General features: G+C 38.2%; 2 protein-coding genes and 4 non-coding genes across 11 annotated transcripts; 5 read left to right on the top strand and 1 right to left on the bottom strand.

The window, feature by feature from the left end:
- Positions 1-2506: 2506 nt before the first annotated feature.
- On the top strand, positions 2507-8756 carry EIF4A2 (eukaryotic translation initiation factor 4A2). Of its 4 annotated transcripts, none has more exons than XR_005217350.1 (12): positions 2531-2619; positions 3425-3473; positions 3562-3694; positions 3976-4115; positions 4876-5044; positions 5157-5266; positions 5479-5622; positions 5929-6066; positions 6316-6405; positions 6629-6708; positions 7156-7266; positions 7971-8109. XR_005217350.1 is itself a non-coding variant. In XM_037838695.1 (11 exons), the coding sequence occupies exons 1-11, from the start codon at positions 2591-2593 to the stop codon at positions 8113-8115; spliced, it is 1224 nt and encodes a 407-aa protein (XP_037694623.1). In that variant the 5' UTR covers positions 2507-2590; the 3' UTR covers positions 8116-8756. The 4 variants fall into 4 exon arrangements, 2 of the variants coding, with proteins under 2 accessions (XP_037694623.1, XP_037694613.1); XR_005217351.1 differs by having other exon boundaries at positions 7156-7262; positions 7971-8094; XM_037838695.1 differs by lacking the exon at positions 7156-7266 and having other exon boundaries at positions 2507-2619; positions 3428-3473; positions 7971-8756.
- On the top strand, positions 3806-3874 carry LOC119510778. Its single transcript, XR_005212025.1, has one exon. It is a non-coding gene; the product is annotated as a small nucleolar RNA SNORD2 (small nucleolar RNA).
- On the top strand, positions 5664-5841 carry LOC119510758. Its single transcript, XR_005212013.1, has one exon. It is a non-coding gene; the product is annotated as a small nucleolar RNA SNORA81 (small nucleolar RNA).
- Positions 6121-6253, top strand: LOC119510585. The gene has a single exon (XR_005211974.1). It is a non-coding gene; the product is annotated as a small nucleolar RNA SNORA63 (small nucleolar RNA).
- On the top strand, positions 6434-6568 carry LOC119510639. The gene has a single exon (XR_005211990.1). It is a non-coding gene; the product is annotated as a small nucleolar RNA SNORA4 (small nucleolar RNA).
- RFC4 (replication factor C subunit 4) lies at positions 8752-21037 on the bottom strand. 3 transcript variants are annotated; one of them, XM_037838717.1, is made up of 11 exons: positions 20940-21037; positions 19429-19570; positions 17942-18020; positions 15511-15590; positions 13727-13846; positions 11888-12031; positions 11576-11696; positions 10757-10882; positions 9174-9254; positions 8982-9095; positions 8752-8906 (listed from the first exon to the last, which is right to left on the bottom strand). In XM_037838717.1, the coding sequence occupies exons 2-11, from the start codon at positions 19557-19559 to the stop codon at positions 8811-8813; spliced, it is 1092 nt and encodes a 363-aa protein (XP_037694645.1). In that variant the 5' UTR covers positions 19560-19570; positions 20940-21037; the 3' UTR covers positions 8752-8810. The 3 variants fall into 3 exon arrangements, with proteins under 3 accessions (XP_037694645.1, XP_037694651.1, XP_037694659.1); XM_037838723.1 differs by lacking the exon at positions 8982-9095; XM_037838731.1 differs by lacking the exons at positions 8982-9095; positions 9174-9254.
- Between the last annotated feature and the right edge of the window lie 3648 nt (positions 21038-24685).

Genomic DNA, 24685 nt, shown 5'->3' with positions numbered 1-24685 from the left:
TACCTATCTTCACACATGGTTTTAAAAGGGTAGCGAGTGCCACCCTCCAAATTGCTTCTGTGGACAATGCCTACACAAAGCAGAATCTAGCCTCTGATTTCCTTCAGCAATAAATATTTAAGCAGTGAATAGCACTCCTGTTGCTATCTAGCTCTAGACAGTACTTTTTAAAGTTAAATGACAGATGTAGGGACATTATACTTGGTGCTTGCAAAACAACATTATTAAGTAATAAATGAGTTAAAGATCCAAAACATATTCTTACCAAATTTTGCATATCAATAGATTAGGAATGCATTGCCTTAAGTGTACAGCTGTCACTTAAAATAATGTAAGAGCCTCAAGATGCTCAAATCCCCTGAATGATGAGAATAAATAGTACTTTTTATAGAAAGATGTCACTACCAACATAAAGCATACTTTTTTAAGGCTGTAATGTTTTTCCATTAAGTAGCGATGAATTTGTACTAATTTCGTGGTTCCTCCTGAACACTGGCTTACAACTGCTAGATGTCCCAAGACATATGACAGCTAGATGGGTTTAGAATTGTCTGCTGAGGCTACCGAAGATCAAAACTAAACTAGATGGCTCACATAGGGAAATAATCTTTGATTTTCAGTATCATTTGCACTATAAATGGACTCACATACTCCATATTGGCACAAAAGCATTTTAGTTGCCTTTGAGATGGCTATCTAGTTTTAGCACCCCAGGTAAGTAGAAAAGTTTATCTTTTCAGTGAGGATAAAATGCAAGTGTGGCAAACACAGCATTTATTGGAAATACATTGTAGGGCTGCAGGCAATGTGGATCTGGGTTTAGACTCAGGTAATGAAGCTTTCTTACTCTGAAACCCCTTCAGCACTTATAAACCGTAGAATTTAGTCCTTGGTTGTCTCCTCTTAAGAGACTCTGGAAATTCCGCTCTAGCACTTAGCAGTAGTGCTAAACCTAAAGAAACTACTCAACAATTAGGTGTAAATTGTTTATTGATTTCACCCTAGGATTGACTGGTTTCACCTTAAGACTAAATCATTGGTGAATATTCTGATTTAGCACTTTCTTGAGTTTCTTAAATCCCAGGCTATTTTTAGATTTTGGATGAGACAATAAGAACCTCTAACCACCATGCTCAAATCTGGATTTGAACATGGGGGGGTGGGGGGATTGGGAGGATTGGGGGGTGGATGACGAGCAGTATCACTAGACTGAGGGCCAGGTCAACCCTGTCATCTCGCTGCTCCTAATTTTGGTGACAGTTCCTGCACGAAAATAACCAAATAAATAGACGGTGTCCTGTAAGAAAAACCAAACGTGGTATTTAGAGCCAAATATTTTCTATAATATAGAAAACTGGTTGTCAGTTTTTCTAATAATCAGATTCTAGGCTGGTCTCTTGAATGAATGAGAAAGTGTTCCTGAGTATTCGTGATAACAGCTTGCAGTGTTGGTAGAAGGATTGTATTTTAAAGTTAAATGATTAAATGTTTTTATTTTTATCAACGGGGCTGAGTTGGGCAACAGTTGAAAACCTTTGGAGCTTAAAGAATCATGCAGTTTCTTTAAGCAGCAAAGGACTGTCGCTCTCAATTTCAATAAATTAACATTCATTCTGTAAAAGCATTTAAAACTCAAAGGCTTTTGAAAAGATGACCAACACAGACCGAAATCAAAACATATCTAGATCCAAAGCGGCGTGAGAGCTGCAGACGCCAGAAGCATCCATTTCAATTCCTGCATTACCAAAAACTCCCCCTTAGCTTTTATCCATTTACAGAAGTTTATACTGCTTTTTTCCAGCATTCCTTACACCTGGTAGGGTACAATTATTAGCATTACTTTAAACAGGGAATGAGAAAAGAGCAGAAGCAACATGGGGAGAATAGTTGGTTACCCCAGTGATACTCGAAATGACGCTACGATTTCTTTTTTCCCCGCCAGTAAACCTGACTTTGAGACGCGCTGGATGCCGACATTTTTCCTAGCAGGAGTTCCACACTTCGATGACCAGACTGGATGCTTAAGCCTTGGGCTAAAGGCCAGGTGACTGTATATTGCAAATTAAATGGCGGTGCGTACAGGCAAAATGACCGATTCCCCTCCAGTGCGGAACGTGGACGCCCCGGCCTCCCCGGCACCCGAGAACCTGCGGCAAACGTAAGAGCCCGGACCCAGTCGCCCGCAGGGAAACCGCTTCAGCCACCCAGCCCCGCCCTGACTCCCCCGGGCCCGCCTCTGCGGCAGGGACGCGGAAACCCCGTAGGAGTAGGGCGGGCGGGGAACGCGACGTCTAGCGGTGGCTTGCTGCAATATTCTTCCGCCGCTCAGCAAAGAGTCCCTTCCCTTCCCGATGGTTCTGGGGTTTCCAGCCACCCTGGAATATCGAAGAATTACAAAGTGTGGATTTTTCCCATATTCTTCCTCATGGTTTTATCTGAGATAACAACCTCAGGATCACAGTTTTGTGGCTGATCGAAGAGCTATGAGAAAATTCCTCCGCAAGAAACGGGTTCCGGCCGCGAGCCTATAAAAAACGGGTGGCGCGGCTCCGCTGTCTTTCCAGTCGGGCGCTGAGGGGTTTTTCGGATCATGTCTGGTGGTTCTGCGGAGTATAACAGGTATGGCCCTCTTTCGGTGGTGTATTTTGTAGTGTGAAGGTCTTGGTGGCCCAGAGGAGGTTGTAGTTGATGGCTTGCAGGCAAGAAACTCCGAATTCAGAGACGTCTCTTTGGGGGTACAGTATCCGCTGTCTTTCGAGAAGCTTCCATAATGATTAATGTCCCGGATTGCAGAGAGACAACAAGGGTACGAAAATGGATTGGTTAAAAAAGTTCCACTTTTTTTTTTTTTCCTTCCAAGGACGTTCTGAAATGTCTTGTTTTCTCTCTTCCCTGCCTTGCGGAGCACAGTAAACATTTACTTAACTTAAAGCGGTGGCGCAGCCCGCATTCGGTTCTGTGTAACTGGGCGCGGAAGAGTTGTGTTCCCGGGTTTTGGAAGGGGGAATGGGGGCTGCGGCGTCTACCCGGCACTGTTAGAAGGCGGATGGGGCTGAGCCCAGGATAAGGGTGCCGGCGAACCGTTAGTATAGCCTTCCTCAGGCCTCTTCCACGGTGTCAATCACACCGGCTTGCGCAGTGTAAGGGGCGGAGCTCACCGCCTGGAGCTCTCGCGAGAGGCTGCACCGCCCAAGCGGAGCGCCTTGCGCTTTGGCCTGAGGGAAAGGGACCGGTGTCCGTGGGTTTGCATGAGGGACGTCCATACCTCAGTCATCAGAGGAGGAACGCTTTAGTTTGGGGTTCGGTATTTACTTTCTCTATTAGAAAATGCCTGCGTCGTTGAGTGTACTGTGGGAGACATCTGTTAATGCTTGTGGGAGGACAGGAGGCGAGCTTAGTGTTGTAACAGCAGAATTCTCGTCAGCAGAGAACATGGCGGCCCAGAGGGAATGGACCCGGATGGTGTCATCGAGGTAAGAAATGTGTGCTTTTTGAAACATAGGAAAGGTGAGTTTGTCCATCCCATTTACTCCCGCCCTTTTTTCCTTTTTACATTTACAGAGCAATTGGAATGAGATTGTTGATAACTTTGATGATATGAATTTAAAAGAATCTCTTCTTCGGGGTATCTATGCTTATGGTTTTGAGAAGCCTTCAGCTATTCAGCAGAGAGCTATTATTCCCTGTATTAAAGGTAAAGGACAATTCAGGGGGGTTCCTAAAATAATGGATTCACTGTTCTACACGCACCTGGGCCCTAAAAGGGAAAATAATCTTGGGTACTAGCACCAATTTGTATTCCTTAAAGTGAAATGATGGCAATCATCTTTCGGGACTGACCTGAAATGAAGAGAATACTCATTGCTGATCACTTAATTGTTTGGGCATAATTTATGTTCCAAATGGAATACATGGTGTGAACTAGAAGTGATGGTTTGATGTGGGATCGGTAAATATGTATCCTACTTTTTTTAGGGTATGATGTGATTGCTCAAGCTCAGTCAGGTACTGGCAAGACAGCCACATTTGCTATTTCCATCCTGCAACAGTTGGAGATTGAGTTCAAGGAGACCCAAGCACTAGTATTGGCCCCCACCAGAGAACTGGCTCAACAGGTATTGATAGTGTAGTTCAAAAAACTGCTTGCGTGTTGCATAGGTTTCAGGTTTCACAACTGTGAAGAATTTAAAACTGTATAAATTGTCCTACCAGAGCCCTCTTTTAATTATCCGTGCATGTAGAATTTTTGTCAAAAGTTAAATAGAAACTGGGTGTACAGGTACGGTTTGCAGGGTTGTATTCCAGCAGATTGAGAAATCAAAGCATTCTCTTCAGGGAGGACTAGATTTGTGCCCATTTTTAAGTTTGAATGCAGTTGTGCAACATGAAAACTGCAGTGACATGTTATTTGACTGTCTCAGTAGTTTGTGATGCATCTGTTGCATGCTATGTTTTCAAAGCTCACTGCTATATTGGCTGTGAAGTAAACTTTTCTAATAAAGTCACAGTACCCCACGGGAAGAGATTGTTTTTGTGAAGTATCAGTATGCTACTAGGTGTAATTGCAAAGCTTGTTTCACTATTTAGACCTCCCCCAACACATGAGGAATAATGTAGGAAAAGTTTCGTACTTCTTTAATTACTAACTGGTACTTGTAGGGAAATAAGACCCCAACTTTGGCAAAGCACGAGAATGAGGCAGTTTATGGGAATTAACTCAAAACATTTGGTCAGTTTGCATTTTAACCTTGGGAAGTAGTTATGTGCTGTGCATGCAAAACTTTGCAGACCAGTTATTTGATATGATCTGGAAGTTAGTAGAGCCTGTGAATCTACAGGATAAATAATTGAGGCTTTTTTTGTTACTGTTTTTAGATCCAAAAGGTAATTTTGGCTCTTGGAGATTATATGGGAGCAACTTGTCATGCCTGCATTGGTGGAACTAATGTTCGAAATGAGATGCAGAAACTGCAGGCTGAAGCACCACATATTGTTGTTGGTACTCCAGGGAGAGTGTTTGATATGTTAAACAGAAGGTATCTTTGTAAGTATTGCCCTTATCTTAAAGTGTAATTTGTTTCTATCATTGCTAAGTTGGGTGGGTAAAAGTAACCATGAAAATCTTAAGGATGATAGCATGACTTTGTTTTTAACAGCTCCAAAATGGATCAAAATGTTTGTTTTGGATGAAGCAGATGAAATGTTGAGCCGGGGGTTTAAGGATCAAATCTATGAGATTTTCCAAAAATTAAATACAAGTATTCAGGTGAGAGCTTTATTTCAATTCCTGTTCAGGGTTTATTATTGCAGGTACTGTCACAATAACTGGAGTGTTTAATTGTTACCCCCAAGAAGTCTATACATAACTATTTGTAGGGTCAATTCTAGAGTAGGATAGTCTTAGTATTTCTTTGAATATTACTGTGAAAGTTGTGCTACCTACAAGTGTGGTTTCATAGTTATTGTCTCTTTTTTAAGGTTGTGTTGCTTTCTGCCACAATGCCAACTGATGTGTTGGAAGTGACCAAAAAGTTCATGAGAGATCCAATTCGAATTCTGGTGAAGAAGGAAGAATTGACCCTTGAAGGAATCAAACAGTTTTATATTAATGTTGAAAGAGAGGTAATTTGTTTGTTATGTTAAGCATAAAATTGTAGCCCGATTCCTTCTTGTAAAAGCACTGTGCTAAAATTGCAGAAACTAGGACCATTTCTTAGTTTTTGTGATAATGCTAGCAGAGTACACACAGGAAGAAAAGTAAATGCACTAGATTGTAAAGACTGGGGTGGACCTCTTTCTTAATGTCCAGTGTCCTTTGTCTTAAAATTTGGTGCAAATATGTCATTAGGAAGATCTAATAGAATGAAATTCTAAGAAATGAAATTTGGAAACTAATGATTAACAACTCTTTTTTTGAAAACACTGTAGGAATGGAAGTTGGATACACTTTGTGACTTGTATGAGACGCTGACCATTACGCAGGCTGTTATTTTTCTCAATACAAGGCGCAAGGTGGACTGGCTTACTGAGAAAATGCATGCCAGGGACTTCACAGTTTCTGCACTGGTAAGAGATGTTCTAATTTAGTAAGGCTCATTGAAATTTCTGTACTTTTTGTCAAAGCAGGATTTAGACTACAATATAGCTGTTCAGTGCTGTGTTGTCGTTCCCCCTGCTCAAAATAAATTTGTTTCTTATCTATCCCTGTCTGCTTTACTCTTTGTAGCAGCCAGGGACGCTTGGTCTCATACAAGTTGATGGAATTAAATATTGACTTGACTGGTGATTCTTGAATTAAGGTTTGTTGATTTGCAGCATGGTGATATGGACCAGAAGGAAAGAGATGTTATCATGAGGGAATTCCGATCAGGGTCAAGCCGTGTTCTGATCACTACTGACTTGTTGGTGAGTCTCTTAACTGCTTTTTTTAATCACCCCAAAGTATCTTTTTAAGGGAAGGTTTTTTTAATAACCTTGACCAGTTTGGGCTATTTGGGAGAATAAAAGACCACACTCCACAGTGGGCTGTAGCACTTCCATAGCTCACTACTATTTGGTGGCCTACATTATATTATACATAGGTGGTGTAATTTTTTTTAGAATTTGAATACATACCATTGTTTTTCAGGCTCGCGGGATTGATGTGCAACAAGTGTCTTTGGTTATAAACTATGACCTACCTACCAATCGTGAAAACTATATTCACAGGTGAGTTGATGGTACCTTGACGCTTGTATTGAAGTGTGTTTTTAAATGTGATTTGTGTGAAAGGTAAAGTAACCTCAAATCGGGGAATTGAGTCTCTCAAGATGCAGACACTCATAAGATGTAATTAAAATTGGCCTTGGGAAGACATTCATTGGTCAGGAACACTTGACAGTGGGAAAACAGTTTTGTAAAAATGCTGCCCAAATTGGATTTCATACAGATGAAGTTGTTCTTAGATCTATTGGTCTTAGCTTTATGTTTTGAGCTTTTAGTTAAGTTCTTGTGTCCATGTGCTTTTTTGGCAGTTGATTCCTCTATAGTTGGGATTTTCCTGGTGTCGTCTTGGTAGCAATTTGATCCCTGGTTTAGTTATAGTGGCTTTATCCCTAAATAAATTGAATTGTACTTTGTTATGTGATGTAAAAAAAGACTTTTTAAAAAATACAGGAGTCGATAGCTGCAGTTGATGACGAGATGGCGCTCAGAAACGGCGTTGACGTAATTTAGGACGTGGAATCATAAGCGAAACAGCACACTGTTTGAATAAAGAGCGAGTCGGTATTTATATTTGTTTTTCTTTTGTCATGATTATTTGATATTTAAGTTGCTCCACCCAAGGCATTTTTGTATATCAGTTTATTAGGTGGTTTGTTTTGCCTGGTTTTTGTCAGGAAGGCAGTGAGTTGTGTTGGAGGGAAACACGTTTGAGTAATTGAGTTACAACGTGTGAGACAAACTGAGCAAAAAAGCAGTGATAAGTTTGGGTTACCATACCAAATATCTGTGTTTTCCCACTGCTGAAGAATTGTAACTTCTAGACAGTTAACCTCGCAGCATTTGTATTCACAGTTTACAGTTCCAGAAGTGCGTCGAAATGGATTTACATAACTTCTTTGTTTCATCCCTGGTGTTTACATCTGTCCCAAGCTGATAACCTGCTCTTGGCTGGCCCACTTTGGTATGGGCTTTAATTCACTACCCCAAACACAGTACTGTCATTTGCTTTTATAAATAATGCCCAAGACACATGATAAAATCTCATTTTGCAGCCAGACAAGCCTTGAATCCTTTTGGCACTAACTGCAAAGGAAGATTTTTTTCTCTAGATATTTTGACTAGCAGCTAGTGCTCCAATTAGAAGCACGAACTATAACCATGATAAGTAAACAGCAGCTGATAACAAGTGGATCGTCATATTCAGTAGTTCATGAAATATTTGGGAAGTAGCATTCTGATTGCTAATTTTTTTTTTTCTCATACAGAATTGGCAGAGGGGGTCGTTTTGGGAGGAAAGGTGTGGCTATTAACTTTGTTACTGAAGAAGACAAGAGGATTCTTCGGGACATTGAGACTTTCTACAATACTACAGTGGAGGAAATGCCAATGAATGTGGCTGACCTTATTTAATCCCTGGGATGAGAGTTTCGAATGCAGTGCTCGCTGTTGCTGAATAGGCGATCACAACGTGCATTGTGCTTCTTTCTTTGGGAATATTTGAATCTTGTCTCAATGCTCATAACGGATCAGAAATATAGATTTTGATAGCAAAGCGACTTGAGTCGTGAGCTCTTGTGAGGAAAGTCATCGGCTTTATCCTCTTTAGAGTTAGACTGTTGGGGGTTGGGTATAAAAGATGGGGTCTGTAAAATCTTTCTTTCTTAGAAATTTATTTCCTAGTTTTGTAGAAATGGTTGTATTAGATGTTCTTTATCATTTAATAATATACTTGTGGACTAAAAGATACAAGTGCTGTATAAAATCAGCCAATTATGTTAAACTAGCATATCTCCCTTTATTGTGTTTGTCATTAGCCTGAATTTAGAAAGGCCTTTAAAATTGATTTTTTTTTTTTAAAGAAAGCATTTGAATGTGTTTTGTTTGGTATTTATTCAATAAAGTATTTAATTAGTGCTAAGTGTGAACTTGGACCCTGTTGCTAAGCCCCAGCAAGTGATCATATCCTAGGTAGGGTTAAACCCAGTAAAATTGCCATATTGCACATGTCTTAATGAAGTTTGAATGTTAAATAAATTGTATATTCACTTTAAGGGAGTTATGATTACTTTTATTTACAAAACAGAAAATAGACGAAGTTACTCAGGCTAACAGTTCTGACTTAACTGTTGCATCACAGTGGCGCAAAGGCTGATCAACTGCAGATGTTCATCAGCACCATCTGCTAAGCATTTATCCACTTCCTATGAAAAGAAAAAAGGGTTTCAAATATAATTTCCTTAGTGTAAGTAAATAACGCATGCAAAGTACCTACTTACAGCAAGTTTTTCTGTGATGATGGATTTCTGTTTATCAGAAAGGTTATTTTCTACAACTACATCATGAAGTTGGTTTACAAGTTGAGTTGCTGTGTGACCCTCATCTATCACCTCCTGTAACAAAATTTGGGCAAATGATTGTTTTTCCCCCCTTCTACAAAATTGAGTAAACTAAGTAAACAGATTAATTACCTTTACAACAACTTCTAATTTGTCAAAAGAGCCACTCTGACATGAGTTAAAAATTCTGTCAATTGTCTCCGCTGGTATTACCTAAGAGTTAAATCAAAAAGGTTAAGTTCTTGTTTCAACTCTGTTCTTGTATTACTTGGACAGTTCATTGCAAAAGACTTAACAGCCTGTGTCACAGGACACAAGGTCAATACTGATCCCCAGAGTTAGGAACTGCAAATATATATATATAAAATATAAAAATTCTCATAAAAATCTTTTTATGCTCATGTACTCTACTGAGTCTAGATTTCAAAATTTATCCAGTTGAGAGATTTATCTTGCTCCCTGAAATGTTTGATGTTATGAACTTACTGTCACCTAGATGATGCCAATCTTGAAGTGCTTTTAGTCTAGTCACCACTAAAGAACAAGGGTGACTTCATGAAATGATGTTTTACCATTTAATGGTTCTGACAAAGTATACATTCCCTTCACCACAGAATATTTTTCAAGTTTCAGCATGTGAAAAACAGCTGCTCTGGTTAGAAAGTAGCTGACACTCGACCTACCCACTTTGATACCTACAGACTTGTTTTTACTGCCATCTGAACTGTACAAATCAGTGGCTTGCAATGTTATCACAATTCATCTAAATGATGAAATTTAGAGCATTTTCATTAGTCCAGAAAAAAACCCAAATCCTCCCATATCCCTTACCCTACCCCCCACTGTGGACCCATAGTATTGGTGTAGTACATTTGTTACTGTTGAAAGAATATTAAAATAGTACTGTTAACTATAATCCATAGTTTGCAATAAGTACCTTTTTTCCCATATACCCTATTAACTAACAGTGTCATACATTTGCTTTAGTTCATGAAAACTTTTTTACATTTGTACAGTTAATCATAGGCACTGTCCACCACAAGATTCACTGTACATCTTTTTATCACTGTAGGTCCAGTGGCTGTAACAGTTCCTCAGGGGACTGGCCAAAATCAGCAAAGCAGTCTGAAGCATCCATTCCCCAAATATTTTCTCCCATGTCAAGATGTCACTAGAGATTTATTGGCTTAAAAATTCCTTAATACCAAAAAAGTGAAAGGAGACTAATGGCTATCAGTCTCACTGTGTGATACGAAATGTCTGGCACGTTGATGAAAAATGCTTTAAGAGGTGAGCCCTGACTTGGGGAGTATCCTTAATTTTCTTTAATAAATAAATTCAACAAGTTGGATATTCCTCTTGTTTATATATGACCCACTGGCAGAATAGATTTTACACGCAGAACAGGATATCTGCTGAAAAGTAGTTTTATCCAGGAGGCATCACTTCTAAGTGTAAGAGTTGAAAATGTAGCGCTCTCTCTCGAAATGTGTTACTATTAAATATGCCTGGCTAACTCTGAAAAGGATCAATTCTAGTATTACCCCCTCTTGGAATCATTTTGATACTCCCAGGCAATACCCAAATTACACTTACTTATTAAGCACAGTACTTGGCCCACAGTAAGCATTCAGTATATATCTGTTGGATGATAATTTTCTAAAAGCCACAAAATAAGCCAACAAAAAGAAGAGCAGAATATCTAGTCCTCTTACCCCAGCAATATCTGTGATCACCTTCTCTGTGATCTCCTTTCCACCTGTTAATCGAGTAGCACTTTGAAGAAATGTAATAGCTTTTCTTAAGTCTCCTTCTGATACTTTAACAAGATAAGCTATTCCCTGAAGAGAAAAAAGACACTTTTTAACCTGTAAGAGCCAATTAATATTTTTTACTTTAATAAGCAACTAAAAAGTGAATACTGTTTTGGCCTAGAATTAATGGATTATTAAAAAAAGATTTCTGATTTGGAGGGAATATCATCAGTCTTACAGTGGCAGAAGTCATGGAGACAGCATCAATCCAATGGAAGGATAAAGAAAAGATCTAGCCTCTGAAACAAATTTGCAGAAACAGAGCTGTTTCACATTTATCCTATTTTTTTGATCACATAAAGTGAAGAAAAACTCAAAATTATGGTTAAGTTTAATTATAATGAAAAAGGGGCCTAGATATATTCATTCTATCACTGTACCAGAATTCCAACACATCAAATTGGTTCTTCAAGTGGAGTATTGGCTAAGAGACTAAAAATTTTGTCATTATGAAGAGATTTGTTGCAAAATTTGCATGATGTATAAAATCTGCCTCAGTTTTATGCCTTTGAAGGATTGATACATTACAACCTAGCTTAAATGACTCTTCCAGTAGAAAGAGAAAAGAGGAAAACTTCATAATTCCTAGACATTCCAGTTGCTACCCTATTAAACGTAAGTTTGCCTGAAGAACTGTTGCCAGGATTGAAGCAACACACATTTGATTCTTTCAGGGCCCCTCAAATGCACCTATTAAAGGAATTTGTATTACAACATTACCTCATTGCTAATTATGACCTTTTCCTTCTCAGCAATGTCTAGTAATCGCTGTTGTTGAATTTTATCTGACAGAGGTTTGAAGCGAAATTTGGAACATCTAGAGGTTAGAGGTTCAATTATTCTGAAAAAGATTAGATTGGAAAAAAAGTCATTGTTGAAAGAAGGAATTTCCCCCAAAGAATTTTTATCAAGAACAAATCAAGATTTGATGGAGAAGAAGGAAAGAAATATAGCCTTGAAAAATTTAAACTAGCTCTCTTTATAAATGGGAATATCAAAATTAGGTATCTATCTTCAGGGCAGTGTACATACCGACTGACATAGTTACAGATGAGACAGAATCTGGTGGTTTTAGACTCTTTTTCCATGGTACGTCTTAAAGCTGCCTGAGCAGCTGAAGTCATGGAATCCGCTTCATCCAGAATTACAATCTTAAAAGGAGGACATGGCTTACCACTGATTCAGAGAAACACACAGGAATTCAACATTAATATGTATAGTGCTTTTTGTTAATAGTTTTATTGAGATATAATCCACCTACCATAAAAGCCACCCATTTGAAATGTATAATTCAGTATCTTTTAGTATATTCATAGAGTTGTCCAACCATCAGCACAATCTAATTTTAGAACATTTTTGTCATCCCCCAAACAAACTTGTGACCCCCCCCTTAGGAGTCACACCCCTTCTTCCCACCTCCCCTAGCCTGAGGCAACCAATAATCCACTTTCTGTCCTTATATGTATTAGCTTATTCTGGACATTATTCAAATGAATGGAATCGTACAATAAATCTTTTGTGACTGCCTTTTTTCACAAAGCATGTTTTCAAAGTTCATCCAGGTGTATCATGTGGCATTATTTCATTCATTTTTATTCTTTTTTAATGCTAAATAATATGACATATGATATACCACATTTTATTCAACCATTCATCAGCTGATGGAGATTTGAGTTGTTTCCACATTTTGGCTTTTATGAATAATGGTGCTATGAACATTTGCATACACATTTTTGTGTGGACATACATTTTCACACAAAGGTGTGGAAGTGCTGGGTAATATGAGAACTATGTTTAATATTTAGAGGAACTGCCAAACTTTTCTGAGCAACTATACCATTTGACATTCCCACCAGCAATGTACAAGGGTTCCAATTTCTCCACACACTTGCCAACATTTGTTATTTTCTCTCTCTCTGATTATAACCATCCTAGTGGGTGTAAAGTGGTACCTCATCATGGTTTTGATTTACATTTCCCTAATGGCTCATGTTGATCAGCATCTTTTTATGTGCTTACTGGCCATTTGTGCATCATTCTTTGGAGAAATGTCTATTCAGGTCCTTTGCCCTTTTTAAAATTGGATTACTTGTTTTCTTACTATTGAGTTGAAAGAGTTCCTGGTATATTCTGGATACAATACCCTTATCAGATAAATGGTTTGCAAATATTTTCTCCTATTTTGTGGGCTGTCTTTTTACTTCCTGCATATTAATTTTTTGGTCGTCTGTCACATAGGTTTTTCTCCCACCAAAAGTGACATTAATACAGTTGGCTGAAAATTATACTAAGAAAACAGATTTTAAATGTGAAAGGTGGGAGGGAACTGAGAGAGGTCTTTAGTCCAACTGTCCATTCTTCATTTCACGTAAGAGGAAATTGGTTTCTACAGAGGCTGTGATTACATTGCTAATACCTAGCAGATAAGACAAATTGGTCATTTACTTCCTACAAATTCTGACCTGTGCTCTGATACAAAATATATGTCCTGAGGAGTATAAGTACTTGCCTCAGGATGGTACTCTTTTAATATTAATAATACTTCCTTTCACTCTAAACATTTCCTAGTTTGGACAAGAACTTAAATAGGCACTCTTACTACAAAATAGTCACAGAATCTTAAGATATCTGTCTGAAAGGGGAGATAACTTTCTTTTCTAATACAACTGCAAACATCAAGATTTTTATAAGTGTCCCACCAAATACCAAATTTGTTTAATAAACTGGACAAATAGCTATACAACTTAAAAATTAGCTATTATAATGGGATGGTCATTTCTGGTTTTAAATAATTTATCAAAAATATAATCTTAACATAAAAAAAGGAGTTGGAAATTTAGCACAAACATGCAATGGAAAGGGAAAACTCACTCTGAACGACTTCCTGACACAGTTAACTGAGCAAAATTCTTCACTTTTTCTCGAACTACTTGTATTCCACGTTCATCCGATGCATTTAATTCAAGAACTCTTAATCGAAAAAGTTCAGGCCTGTGTCAAAACGAAAAGGTAGGAAACATCATACAGTGCACAAGTAACTCAGGTTTAAACCACATTTAATGTCTGCACATTTTGCAGTAGTTTAAAATCCACCTAGGAAATAATATGGATATAAGGTACACAATTACTTCTGTATTCTTTCTCTTGCAGAGGCATGCAGTTATCATTTTGGCTTCTTTGCATGCATTTTAAAAAAATAGGTAGACGATATCACATAATAAAATTTTAAATCAATTTTCTACTTAGCACTGTATCATAAACATTTTACCATGTTATTAAAACCATTTTAAATGCTGCACACCCTGTCAAACCACTGTTTTGAAAACTTCCCTCCAGTTATTTTTCTACCTATAAATTTTTTTAAATAAAAAAGACAAGTGTTGACATTTACATAGTTTTGTTTTTATTTTTCCCAGTTAATGTGATACTCTTACTATTTTTCTATGGGCATAATATTTAGGAAGCTCTGTGTATCTGTTTTCTATTTCTAAAACCACATATATTATTAAATATGGAATTTGCAATTAAAATAAGTTATTTTAGTCTGTAAGGACAAACATTATTTTATAAAGCATATAAAAAAGTTATATATTCTGGGTTGAACAACTCCAGAGTAAGTTATAATAAACTACTTTACAGTTTCATTATGACTACATTGCTAAAGCTGCCTCAGCTTGGATTTAAGTTGCAGAATAATAAAAAATGCTTTTATAACTTCCTTGAGATATAAAAGTTGCTGTTAAATAAATCAAATAGGCTCAAAGCAACTTTCCCCTTTGTTCTCCTTTACATTTTGACAAAACTAATTATCCTTATATATTTGGTGGTTTCATATGTAGGATTTCAGATGAACCCTTGGGTTATATACCTAATATAAAAATTCTGGTTAAATTCAAGATAGCCTTTGTTATCTTGGTGCATGTGCCAGAGATTTCAGTCTGTGCTGCTGTGTATCTTTTAACTATATAGATAAAGGCTTCCTCTAGAATGGTTGGCTAAGCCAAGTGAGTGAATCTAGAAAGATGACTCCAAGAAGACAGCTCATGGGGAGATATTTTGGTGTACATAAAATCATATGGTATCAACTGCCACCTACTCTGCTTATACCCACGAGAACTGAGGACAAGGAGGTGGCATGGCTACTGCAGAGGCAGGGCCTCAGAAGTCCAGAGCAGAGGGAACTCAAGAAAAGGTGATGGTAGTCAGTAGCAACAGGTAGAGCAGAGTCTATCATACAACCACACATACGTGAACACAATCATTAAGATGGTGATGAAACTATCAGCATCACTGGGGACAGGTTGGGTCCTGAGGGACTCAAAAATTATAACCAAAAAGTTAAAGTGATCAGAGAATCATGAGGTGCCCTAAATTGCAGTACATTCAAATAACATTTGAACAAGGTTCAGAATGAGGATTACAAAGATGTGGACAAGCAAATTATTGAGGCAGGGGCATGAGGAAGGAGTAAGGGAAATAGGCCTACTGGATTAATAAAAAATTCAGAAACAAAAAACAAACCCACCAACCCCACAGTGAAATCAAATGCAAATTTTTAGAGGAGGAAAATCAGTACCAGACTTTTGGTGCCAAGTCTTCAGAAGAAATAAAAAAAAAAAAAAAAAAACCAACAGAAAAAAAAGATTTCAACTTACCCAAAGAGTTCCCTAGCTGCTGCCAAAATAGTGGATGTTTTTCCAGTTCCAGGTGGCCCATAAAACAAGAGATTAGGGAGCTGTAAAATTCAACTTTTAGTTTTTATAAATTGAATTCTGGCACAAATAGAAGAAAATGATAACTAAATGTCTCTGGAACAAGGAAATGACTTCCCTAATAGGGATGGTACACATATCTAAAGACAAGGATTTTTTAACCTTACTAGTATCATACTATTCAATTATAAATCCTGCTTTTTTCACAAAATACTATAACTTTTTCCCAAAATGTCTTTCTAATCTTTTAAACTGAATCAATACTTATGATTGCTAACACACTTAGGTGAAATTTTCAAAGCTGGAATTAGAAATCTCTTATTTCTGAAGGAAACCTGAGGTTTCTGTGATTCCTCATCTTGCCTCTCTGCTTAGGATCAGGAGGAATTTTGTTTTATAAAGATGCCAGCTGCTTCAAAAGGGGAAAGAGACCAATGGAGTAACTGGATTTGCCAATACTGAGGGAAAAGGAGTGAAGAAGACATCGCAGGGCTTTTGATGAGCTGAAGTTCTAAGAAAAGAAACATTAAAAAAATAAAAGCACCTATTTTACAGTTTCATTATGACTACATTGCTAAGGCTGGCTCAGCTTGGATTTAAGTTGCAGAATAATAAAAAAGTGCTTTTTATAACTTCTACATTACAAGTCAAAAGTCTTCCTTGAACACCCAATCTAAAGTGGGTTTCCCCTATTATTGTCTCATCACAGCTTTGTTGCACTTGTTGCAATCTGTACTTATTTATTATTATTTATTTAACGGTTGGGTTTAGTTGTAAAATGCCTGTCTACCTCACTAACTGGTAAGCTTAAGAAGGTCAAAACCCTTTATTCTATTCATATCTGTATCCTCAGCATCTAATGCAGTATCAGTACTCAATATTTGTCAAATAAATTAAACCCGACATATAGCTAAATATATTAGACTAAAGCTGTTATATTGATAATATATAATTTATGATACAAACTACAAGATACATTACTTAAAAGCAAAAACCAAAAGAACCCCTAGGCATCTTAGTTTTAAAGGTTATAACTATTGTTTTGATCTGTGCATTTTAAATGATTTATCCAGGTAACTATCACATACAATTTAAATAAATTCTTCAAAACATGGTAAATTAAACCATAACATTATATAATATTCTGATACATATGATCTATCTCAAAATTGTATGTGGAGTATCAAATCTTAAAATTGGCTTAGAAATTACTGGTTTTATTTCTAAGTTAGTCATTCATAAACCTTGTCTATGTAATTGATAAAGTATGTAACTGATAGACTACTACAAGCAACAGGGACATAGTAGGCTCTTTTATCTGCTAAAGTAAAGGAGCATCTATCATACTCAAAAAACACTGTCAGCTACATACCGAGATGACACTATTGGTGCAATAGTGGGGATGGATTTTGTTGATGAGTGATATGAGGCCTTCGAAGCCTTGAGGCCTCTAGAGGTCTTCAGCTCAGTGACTGGCCAGGTCCAGGACATAGGGTTTACTGGTGTACTTTATTCACTGAACTCACTAACTTATACTCTTTAAAATGAATGGCTGTTGCCAACTAAACACTGCCTCTTCACTTTAGGTGATATTTTCCTAATAAGAAAAAATTATTACACATTTATCATTTGGCAGTTATAGTTGAAATTCCCTAATTATTGGTTCCAAATCAATTTTTTTTTTCTGGTTGGTTTTGTTTTGTTTTCTGATGTTGCGTATTTTGTGTTCTAGGGACATGTAATCATAAATTTACCCTCTTGAATATGGTTCCTGGAGGAAATTTTATTTATTGACACAGAATGATCAAATACATTTTAAAGAAAGTAAGTTTCCTCCATCAATTCTACACTTGAGACTTGGGAGGATGTATAGTTGCTATTGTATGGCCAACATGTTTTTTGAGTAATTCCAGAAAATCAAGTCATGCTTTGAAAAAGTCTGAGTCTTAGTTTTATGAAAGTGATTGTTCTTTAAAAAAAAAAGGAGAAGAAATAAAATGGAGTTAAAAAAAAATTAATTTCTAAAGAAACTCCTCTGATTCTTCTTTATATCACATAATTTCTTCTTGTTTATTTGGTTTACTTGTTTATTGTCTCTCCCTACCAAAATAAAAGCACACAAGAAGCAGGACCTAGATGGCTTTGTTCAATGCTCTTTACTTGAGTACAACATAAACAATGTCACACTGGAGCAAACAGGTGATGCTCAATAAATATTTGTTGACTAATCGTATGTCGTAAAAATAGTTATCAAGACCTACTGTATATTCAGTATGGTACTTAATTTAATGGAGAAGGGGTTATAAAGAAAGGAAGTGGGTGAACAAAATAAGCGTTAAAGTTCCAGTGACATTAAATTCCACTATTTACTCACGTCAGCTCCTTCTAAAGACTTTTTCAGCACAGCAACCACTTCTTCCTGGAAAGCAACCTCATCCACACATTTTGGGCGACTGGAACAAAAAAAGAGAGGTTATTAAGTATATTACAATAGCCAAAGATGGGTCTCATGTTGCTTCTGCTAAAACATCAACAACAATTCTCAAATATCAGTAATGAAAAGAAAAACTGTTTCATAATTGGCAGTTGGTGGAAACCCTATTTGTATTTACTGTAAGCAAATACATGCTAAAGGAGTGAAATAATTTTTCAATTCTCATCTGCTTTGTTTCCATGTTACGCTTATAAAAATTAAGCAAAAGCCAATTGGTTAAAAATTAAACTCTTGCCTAGAAAGTAACATAATTTGACAAGACCATAAACCTAAGCTGAAAAGGGAGCACCCTTTCTAACCTCTGGATTGCTAATGCTAAAGTTCTTAATACCAATTTCTTCCATCACCTAACAGCACAAAAAAAGACTTATTCACTTCATTGAGGGCCAACAAACTTACAAGTTTTACCAATAGAAAGTATAATAAAATTATCTATTTTCACCTTACATTACTAATGATTTTAAGAGAAGCTAGAAGAAAGATATATATACCCAATCCTAAAATCAGGAATTGTGTTCAGTTACCCAATCAAAAGCTCTTCTTTGATCTATACTTTTCTAATAAGTCAGGTCAATGTTAGGCAGGAATTATGTAACATATTTTATCTGACATAGGGAAACCAGGATACTGTATAAGTCAGGGTTTGTATTCAAATGCCTGCAGGGGTCTAGCAGATAACAAGTGTGAAGAAGGCAGAGTATAAAACTAGAGAAAATAGTGGGGTCTATGACAAATTGAGAAACACATCCCTTCGAAAATTAAAAGTAGTACTCAAGTCCACCCAATTTCTGATATGTGAGAACTTGTACCCAGTATAGCCTAACCTTCTGAGAAGCTGAAAATCCCGATTTTTATTGGAAACCTCCCCCCCGCTTTTTAAAGCACTATTGGAACCAAAAAAAAACCTTTGAGGGTCCTATTTAACCCATACACCATCTGCAAACCCTTGGTAAATAATGATGCCACTCAGTGGTCACAATTACTTTACTTATAATATTGCTTAGCCGACTGACAATTTAGGTGCCAGTTAAAGTGTTATTTTTGCCAAAATCAAACAAACAAAAACCCAGCAAATTTCAACTATCAGTAATGAAAAGGGGAACAGACCAAGAGCTTTAGGCAGCTTTATAGATTCTCTGTTTTTTTTTTCACTATAGTATCCCAGCCTCTAAAACTGTGCTTAATTTAGAGAAGCCTTAGCTTATCTTTAAAATAGTGGAATTAAACTAGATCATTCTAAGGTATCTTTCAGTTCAAAGGTTCTATGACTTACATATTTGGGTGATTTTCAAGGACAACATCTAAGCAAAGCAAAACATTCCTGCCTTAAGTAAAATAAGTTATCAAAAAAACACAAATGTTCTTACTATTTTTCCACCCACGGAACAGGTTTGGCTTTCTTGTTTTCTCCACTGCTTCCTGCAGTGACAGGTACTCCTCGATCCTTGGTCAATGTCGGTTTAGTACTGATAGATGCGCCTTTTAGAAATGCCTGCATGGTTACTTCACCTGGATGGGTGCAAGGCAGAAAAGGAGAAGCTATTTTGAAACTGTCATGAGGAAGTCAAGTCTGAAAGCACATTTAGCCTTGTGCAAAGGCATCCAATAATTACTTACTAAATGAAGGACATCACCTCATGACCTAGGACTCTCTGGATGCACAGTTTATACAGCACTGGCTACAGAGATGTAAAAGAGGTCAAAGTCCTGAAGGAACCTACAACCTCTTTATAGTGAGGGACTTATAGAAAAAAGACACATCTTATGTCAGAAACCCAAACTCCATTTTTTAAGAGTTCCAAACCCTTTGATAAATATGATATCACTAATGGCCAAACTGTACAAGGTCTATACCGTGTCTCCATTTCAGTCATGGGCCTGGCTCTAGCTCAGACCCTGGGATGGGCTCAGCAATGAGGAGTGCTGGGACCATTGATGAGAACCTCCACTCAAGGACCTATTTTACTGGCAGTTAATGACTATTTTAAGGTTTTTTTTTTGGCCAGGAAAGGGGAGATGAGGGATTCTGTTGTTAAAAATGGAAGAAGCACTGTGCTTTTTTTTTTATATATAACGGTTCATTTTAAGAAATCATAACAATACGGAAAAGCATGAAGTTTTAAAACAGAAAAGTACCAACAGCTTGCCTGGTAACTTGCAGCAGTAGCAACAATTACGTATCATTCTCTGCAGTATCCTTCAGTGCCTAGAACAGTGCCTGGTACATGATAGATGCTCCATAATATTTGATGGATGAATGACCATCTAAGAGACTAAATTCCCCTTTTTTTGGTAAAAGGAGTTAAGGCCTATTTCAAAGGCAGTTGAATTCAATAAAACAATACGTGTACAAAAACATAGTGTTGTGCTTGGCATATTAGGTATATAATCAATAAAATATACTGTAATTATCTGTAGAGAGTCAAGGTTTTTAACATTATTATTGGGTTACCCCATTCCTGCCACAAGCTGATAAAGAGTAAAAAAGCCCAATGCAGGGCTCTGAAAGATAACTAGTACTAGCTAGTACTAAACTACCGCCTCACCGGGGCTAGGCTGCAACACTGGTTCAACTTCCGTGCGCGCTACAATGGAGGTGGAAGACATCCCAGGGGCATCGAGGGCACGGAAGTACAAGGCGACCGCGACCCTCGCGATTTCTCCGGCGGGGCCACCTGTTATCCTGCGCTTTCCGCAGGGGTACCTGGGCATAGTGTGGGCCCATCAGCCACTCGCCTCCAGTGCGAGGATGCCGAGGGCTCCTTCCTGGCGTTTCCGGGATATGAAAAGAGCGAAGTAGTCGTGAAGTCTTAGCTCCGTTCACCAATCTGGGAATAAAAGGCCCAGGCCCGGAGACACAGAATTGGGTAAAACTTACCGTTGCCGCGGTCACCGCAGTTGCCTCAGCTCCCACCACCAAACTAGTGGCGAAGAGTTGGGCGGGAAAACGTGGGCACGTAATGCGTCACTTCCGGTCCTGGGCGCACGCCCCTCGACCCCAGTGGCGGGTTGAGGTTTTCAATTTACGGAAGCAGTTCGCCCCTACGTAGTTTTATTTAAACATATGAGGAGACCTGTAGACTGGAGCAAACATGAGTTGGGAACTGTAAATAAAAGTTCACCCCGCACGGCACTTTCCTCCGACTCGAGACTGCAGGGCAAGACCATTCAGGGAGGAGTAGGAGCCAAGCGAGCTTAATTGCCGGGGCACAACTAACCGGGCATGCGCAGCGAACGTGGGCGGTGAGCGATCTGCTGCGGTTCCACCGCAAGGGCGGGAGCGCAGGGGATGCTCGGGGCTCAGTAACCCGCGGCCTACCCAAGCTCTCAGAGGCCTATTGTCTTTTTAGGCACGAGCTTGCAGTTCCTGTACCGCACCGTGAACTTCCTGTGTGTTTCATTGGCACTTTTTCAGTGACACGGCTTGCATCTACTTCACCCCAAAGGACGGGGTTGGGGAGGGTGGTGTTGGTTGTTCGTCAGAAGAGGGCATACTGCGATTCCCCGTCCTCTCCCTCTGGCTTTGTCGTACAGCAAACTGTGTGTAACTTTAAGGGCAAGCCCAGAAACGTCTGAAGGAAGATGCCTTTCCTGGCCTTTCTGAGTGCACATGGCTGATACCTCTGTTAGTGTTTGCCCGTTGCTGAGAGGCAGGAGCCCGCCACTCAATTAGAAAGGTCATGTTTGAACTCAGCTCAGAAGCTGGTGGTGCTGACACTCAAAATTTAAGTGACTCTCCCTCTATCCAGTGTATGGACAGATGAGTAGAAAAATGGGGACATAAAATTAAATGAACAGTAGGGGCGATGGGGGTGGGGTGGGGTGATTTGGGTGTTCTTTACCTGTATTTTTATTCTTATTTTTGTTTATTTTTTTGGAATAATGAAACTATTCAAAAATTAAGTTCGGTGATGAATGCACAACTATATGATGGTACTGTGAACAATTGCTTGTACACTATGGATGATTATAGGGTATATGAATATATCCCAATAAAACTGAGTTGAAGAAAAAAAATTAAGTGACTGACGAAAATGTTTAACCCCACCAAGGTACATGCACTGTGACCCCTAGGCAGGTATCTGAGGCCACCCTTTTTATCTTTCCTCACAACTTGGCTTAGCTCTGAATTTTCCCTAAATCCTATTGAAATCTGACCCTTCTTAAATGCTACCTTCTCAGGCCTTTACTAGTTACCATAACCTGTAAGATTGGTCTAGGTCTTCTACAAATTAAAATAATGATAAGTTTTGTTTGGCCTATAATCAACATGATACTCATTATTACTGTTACATGTTTATTCATTTATCTTGCAGTGAACACTCATGGAATACTCACTATTCTAGGTTCCGGGGATACAGCAGGAAACAAGTTGAAATGCTAGGCCCTCAAGCAGCTTTAGAGCCTAGAAGGGTGACAGACAATGTAATGTGTGTTATGCAAGAGAAAGTAGTAGGGGGCTGTGACAACATACATCCCAGGCCTAACCTAATCAAGGGGTTAACAAGATTAGCTAAGGATGCTTTATGCAACTTTGTAACTTCCAAAGGTCCTGTGTACAATCTCTAGACAGTATAAAAGGTGCACAGGTTATGTATCATCACTGGTCAAAACTCATCAAACTGCACACTTAATGTCTGCATGTTTTATTGTATGTAAATTATAACTCAATAAAGTTGATACAACAAAGATCCAGGAAGGTAGATGTTATAATATTGCCACCTAGACAAACACTACAAAGCCGCAGGGGGAAATATTTAATCCCATTTTACCTACAAGGAGACTGAGGCTAAGATGGATAAGGTTAATTTACCGAAAACCAAGCAGCAAATAAGCAGCAAAGCAAGAATTCCCATCCAGAGTTGTCAGAACTTGCAATAAGTCACCGGGTAGGGCCAGCACTGGTACAGAGGTGCCTCTATGCTAAGGTGAAAAAAGAGACCTGAATGGTAGCCTCTTTGGCCAACCAGTTACAAGAAAGTGCCTCCTTCCTCTAGGCATATTCAGCTCTGAAAGGGGTAAAAGACTTGATGATAAGAGATTTGACTTGGCTTTAGACTCCTCTTGCCCCATCGGCCAATCTTTATTGTACACAACTGCAGGCAGCATCCTAACCCAGACAGTTAATTTAGTTGCACACCAAGCATTGCCTCTGTCACCAGAATAAGAAATGACTTAATATAAATACATACTATTTTTTTTTGTATTATACATGGGCATTCATGTCATAAACCAGTTAATTATAGTAGCTTTTATTTGTTTTTTTTTAATGGCTAATTCAGTCAGTTATTGCTGTTGTTATGTGGAGATATATGAATTTTTTTATTTTAATTCCAGGGGTAATCAAGGAAACCAGATGCCTAGACAATTATGAGTCATATTAGGAAAAACAAAGATATTGCCCCATCAAAGGAACAAACTTACACTTTAAATGAGATACAGGAATTGAGACAACCAATTAAAGATTTTCAAACAAGTATGCTAAATCAATTCAAAAATCAAATCAATGAGTTGAGGGAAGATATGGCTAAAGAGATGAAGAATATAAAGACATTGGGTAAACATAAGGAAGAACGTAAAGTTTGAAAAAACAATTGGCAGAACTTATGGGAATGATGGCAACGTGGAATATGACTCCCGGGGAGGAATGTAGACCTGGCATCGTGGGACGGAGAACATCTTCTTGACCAAAAGGGGGATGTGAAAGGAAATGAAATAAGCTTCAGTGGCAGAGAGATTCCAAAAGGAGCCGAGAGGTCACTCTGGTGGGCACACTTATGCACACTTTAGACAACCCTTTTTAGGTTCTAAAGAATTGGGGTAGCTGGTGGTGGATACCTGAAACTATCAAACTACAACCCAGAACCCATGAATCTCAAAGACAGTTGTATAAAAATGTAGCTTATGAGGGGTGACAAGGGGATTGGGAAAGCCATAAGGACCACACTCCACTTTGTCTAGTTTATGGATGGATGAGTAGAAAAATAGGGGAAGGAAACAAACAGACAAAGGTACCCAGTATTCTTTTTTACTCCAATTGCTCTTTTTCACTCTAATTATTATTCTTGTTATTTTTGTGTGTGTGCTAATGAAGGTGCCAGGGATTGATTTGGGTGATGAATGTACCACTATGTAATGGTACTGTAAACAATCGAAAGTACGATTTGTTTTGTATGACTGCGTGGTATGTGAATATATCTCAATAAAATGAAGATTAAAAAAAAAAAAACTTATGGGAATGAGAGGCACAATACAAGAGATGAAAAACACAATGGAGACCTACAACAGCAGATCTGAACAGGCAAAAGAAAGGATTCATGAACTGGAGGACAGGACATCAAAACCCTACACACAAAAGAACAGATAGGGAAAAGAATGGAAAAATCTGAGCAGCGTCTCAGGGAATTGAATGACAACATGAAGCACATGAATAAATGTATCATGGGTGTCCCAGAAGGAGAAGAGAAGGGAAAAGGGCAAAAACAATAATGGAGAAAATAATCACTGAAAATTTCCCATCTCTTATGAAAGACATAAAATTACAGATCCAAGAAGTGCAGGCATACCCCAAACAGAATAGATCTGAATAGACCTATGATGAGACACTTAATAATCAGATTATCA

Source organism: Choloepus didactylus, chromosome 1 (genome assembly GCF_015220235.1).
Source record: "Choloepus didactylus isolate mChoDid1 chromosome 1, mChoDid1.pri, whole genome shotgun sequence".
Taxonomy (NCBI): domain Eukaryota; kingdom Metazoa; phylum Chordata; class Mammalia; order Pilosa; family Megalonychidae; genus Choloepus; species Choloepus didactylus.
Note: the sequence above shows the minus strand (reverse complement) of the source record. Positions and strands in the feature narration are given on the sequence as shown.

Bases quoted from the DNA above. Each gene is read 5' to 3' on its own strand.
- EIF4A2 (XM_037838685.1), top strand. From the start codon at position 2,591: ATGTCTGGTGGTTCTGCGGAGTATAACAG. The intron at 4,116-4,875 runs GTATTGATAGTG...TACTGTTTTTAG, and splicing joins CCAGAGAACTGGCTCAACAG to ATCCAAAAGGTAATTTTGGC. The intron at 6,406-6,628 runs GTGAGTCTCTTA...ATTGTTTTTCAG, and splicing joins TGATCACTACTGACTTGTTG to GCTCGCGGGATTGATGTGCA.
- RFC4 (XM_037838717.1), bottom strand. From the start codon at position 19,559: ATGCAGGCATTTCTAAAAGGCGCATCTATCAGTACTAAACCGACATTG. The intron at 15,591-17,941 runs GTGAGTAAATAG...TGAATTTTACAG, and splicing joins AGTCTTTAGAAGGAGCTGAC to CTCCCTAATCTCTTGTTTTA. The intron at 9,255-10,756 runs GTAAGAGGACTA...TTTAACTCTTAG, and splicing joins TGATCACAGATATTGCTGGG to GTAATACCAGCGGAGACAAT.